Raw genomic sequence first — 3,787 nt, 5'->3', positions numbered from 1 at the left:
CAACTTTATTACTTAATTAACCATGTTTTTACACTGAATTAACCAAGTTTTGTGACTGCTAAAAATTATTTTTAATACCTGAATGTTGTATTAACCAACTTCGTTACTGCATTAACCAAGTTTTTACATTGCATTAACCAAATTTAGTAAGTACTGTAAAATACTGTTGAGTGTAAGTATTGGTGTAACAATTGGGTGTATGAATAACATTACTCAATATATAATCATAGTTATTATTACGAACCATTGTGATAGATCCTTTAATAAAATAAAGACGTCTAAATGTGAGCTATTACTTCGATTTTGATTGATTCCTGAGTTGCTAATCAAACAACAATAATTTAAACGTTCTATCATAAGATGCACATAGGCAAACATAATCGTTCTATCATAATTAACGAGTCTCTTACATTAGCGATCTTTAAGACATAGAGCCTTTTTTGTGAAGGAAGCTCATTCAATTCGTTCAAGAGGTATAAAAAACATAGTGTTTTATTTATTTATTTATATTTTTTAGAATTGAGGCCCTAAAGAACTTCTTAGCACATTTAATCTTATACAAGACAATTCGTTCTCTTGTCATTTATGTAAAGTTAATATTTTTATAAATAAAAAATTATTAAATATAAAAAAAGAATAAAGAATATAAAATCTAACCTATTAAACAACTAACAAAAATAATAGTTAGACGTACCATCTAACTCATCGCTAAGAATAATTATAATTTAATAATTTGAGTATATTATAAAATATTATAAATTATTCTAATGTTTAAGAAAAGAAAATTTATTAAAATTAATATTCTTTTAATTTATCAAGAAAAAAACAATTATAATATATAACTAAAAATCAAATAAAATTCAACTTGAAAGAGTGTTACAATATTATAAATATACTAGCTCCAGACATACACTCACGTGTTTGTCTGTTTATTTTACTATACATCTATGAAAATATAAGTGATATTTTTTTTAAACATTTTATTTTAAAAAATACAACATGTGAGTTAATATGGAAGTTAATAGAAGGGAGAAAAGTTATGGGGAAGTTAATAAAATATTGATATTATATAATATTATTATAGATTATACTATTTTTTTTATACTCAACTAATATAATATTAATAAACTAACATAGTATCAGTTGAAAAAAGAAAGGATAACTATCAAGTTAAATAATGAAAATTTTTTTAAAAAAACTAAGCAGCTATGAATCTGTGAAGTAATTTTAAAGTTGCCTATAAATACTATTGCACATTGAGGTGAAACTTGACACCAACAACTTTCTCTTTCTTTTTCTTATCTGAAACAAACTTGTGTGAGTTCCTCTCTTTCTCATAACACACACTCATACATACACTCATTTTACTTCATAATTGAATAACACGTTATATTTTATTGTTTGTTTTTGTTCATAATAGGTTAAGGAGTGAGAAGATGGGGAAAGAAGTAGAAAAAATTGACTTTGAAAAAGTGATTGAAGAATTTGAGAGGATAACAAAAGATGCCGAGAATGTTCAAAAAGAAACATTGAGAAAGATTTTGGAAGAAAATGCATCAACCGAATATTTGCAAAGTTTAGGACTTAATGGAAGAACCGATCCCGAAAGTTTTAAGGCTTGTGTTCCATTGGTCACATACAAAGATTTAGAGCCTTATATCCAAAGAATAGTTGATGGGGATGTTTCTCCTATTCTCACTAGAAAACCAATCACAGTTATATCCTTAAGGTACGAGGAGAGATATTCTTACTCCAAGAGTAAATTTTTTTATTTGAATTTGAAAAGGTTAGAAGTTTTATAATTTGAAAAAGTGTTATGTTTTTGCAGTTCTGGCACTAGTCAAGGAAATCGAAAATGTATTCCATGGAATGATGAATTGTTTAAAACCACATTACAGATATATCAAACCTCTTTTGCTTTTAGGAACAGGTATTATTCATTATCAATAATTCAACTTCATGTAATATTTTTTTTTGGTTTCGTAGCATTCAAACCTAACAAACATTCATTTTATAGAGATTTTCCAATCCAAGATGGAAAGGATTTAAGCTTTATCTATGGCAACAATGCACCACCAAAAAAAGGGGGCGTGATACTAGGAACAGCCACATCGAATGTACTCGGAAATCCAGGATACAAGAATGCAATGCAAGCACTTAAATCTCCAAGTTGCAGTCCAGATGATGTAATTTTCAGTCCTGATTTTCAGCAATCACTTTACTGCCACATCTTATGTGGACTACTTTTTAGAGAAGAAGTTCAATCAATTTCATCAACATTTGCACACAGTATTATATACGCTTTCAGAACATTTGAAAAAGATTGGGAAGAACTTGTTAATGATATAAAAAAAGGCGTTCTTAGCAGCAGAATCACCGTTCCTTCCATTAGAATTGCTATGTCCAAATTGTTGAAACCGAATCCTGAACTAGCTAACTTGATCCACAAGAAATGCAAAGGATTAAGAAACTGGTATGGGTTGATACCAGAGCTTTTTCCTAATGTTAAGTATATTCAAGCAATTATGACAGGTGCAATGGAGCCCTATTTGAAAAAGTTGAGACACTATGCTGGAGAAGTTCCTTTATTAACTTCTGAGTATGGTTCTTCTGAAGGCTGGATCGGTTCAAACGTGAATCCGAAAGTAGCTCCAGAATTTGCTACTTATGTTGTTCTTCCACAAGTTGCATACTTTGAATTTATTCCATTGATACAACTTGATGGAACTAGGTTAGAACTCGAGCCAGTTGGTTTAACTGATGTCAAGATTGGTGAGGAGTATGAGATTGTTTTAACCAATCCTGCAGGTTTATATAGGTATAGGTTAGGAGATGTAGTAAAGGTTATGGGGTTCCATAACTCAACTCCAGAACTCAAGTATATGCGTAGGAGCGGTCTTTTGCTTACGATAACCACTGACAAGCATAGTGAGACTGATTTGCAATTATCAGTAGAAAATGCATCCAAGTTTTTAGCTGAGGAGAAAATAGAGGTGATTGACTATACTAGCTACATTGATTTATCCACAGAACCAGGACACTATGTTATCTTCTGGGAAATTAGTGGTGAAACAAGTGATGAAGTGTTGTGTGAGTGTTGCAATTGTTTGGACAAGTCTTTTATTGATCCAGCTTATATTTTCTATAGAAATTGCAAAGGTATTGAGGCTCTTGAACTCCGAGTTGTTGGGAAAGGGACATTCCAAAAGATTCTTGAGAGCCAAGTTGAAAGAGGTGTACCTGTGAGTCAGTTCAAGACACCTAGGTGTGTTGGTCCTACAAACAACACAATGTTGCAAATTTTGTTGAAAAATGTTGTCAAGAGATATGTTAGTACTGCTTTTTGTTGATTTGTTTTCAATTAGAGAAAAATAAAATTATCAGTTTAATAAATTATTTAAATATGTGGTTGACAATAATTGTGGATAGAAGTCTACATGATTGGTTGGTAAGAGAATTAAGAATGTTTAATTGAATTGGAGTCAATAAATGTCATGATTGCCAAAATAAAATGGAAAGATCATACAAATGTACCTTTTATGTCCATATAATACAAGTATTAATAAAATTGAAGAAATTAAAATCATTTTGAAATTTTTTTTAAGGGTTAATTATGTTTTTTAGTCTCTATAAAATGACGGAAATGACTTTTAGTCCATATAAAAAATATTGAATTTTAGTCTCTATAAAATTACTTTTGCAAACAATTTAAGTCCCTCTACAGAGACTGAAATTGCGTGTAAAAGTAATTTTCAAGGGACAAAAAGTCAAAATTGAGATGTTTATA

General features: G+C 29.8%; 1 protein-coding gene across 2 annotated transcripts; it reads left to right on the top strand.

The window, feature by feature from the left end:
• The first annotated feature begins 1,177 nt into the window (after window positions 1-1,177).
• LOC131618284 (jasmonoyl--L-amino acid synthetase JAR6-like) lies at window positions 1,178-3,361 on the top strand. 2 transcript variants are annotated; one of them, XM_058889541.1, is made up of 4 exons: window positions 1,178-1,205; window positions 1,453-1,729; window positions 1,829-1,930; window positions 2,018-3,361. In XM_058889541.1, the coding sequence occupies exons 1-4, from the start codon at window positions 1,178-1,180 to the stop codon at window positions 3,348-3,350; spliced, it is 1,740 nt and encodes a 579-aa protein (XP_058745524.1). In that variant the 3' UTR covers window positions 3,351-3,361. The 2 variants fall into 2 exon arrangements, with proteins under 2 accessions (XP_058745524.1, XP_058745525.1); XM_058889542.1 differs by lacking the exon at window positions 1,178-1,205 and having other exon boundaries at window positions 1,437-1,729.
• The last annotated feature ends 426 nt before the right edge of the window (window positions 3,362-3,787 follow it).

Source organism: Vicia villosa, linkage group LG7 (genome assembly GCF_029867415.1).
Source record: "Vicia villosa cultivar HV-30 ecotype Madison, WI linkage group LG7, Vvil1.0, whole genome shotgun sequence".
Classification (NCBI taxonomy): domain Eukaryota; kingdom Viridiplantae; phylum Streptophyta; class Magnoliopsida; order Fabales; family Fabaceae; genus Vicia; species Vicia villosa.
Note: the sequence above shows the minus strand (reverse complement) of the source record. Positions and strands in the feature narration are given on the sequence as shown.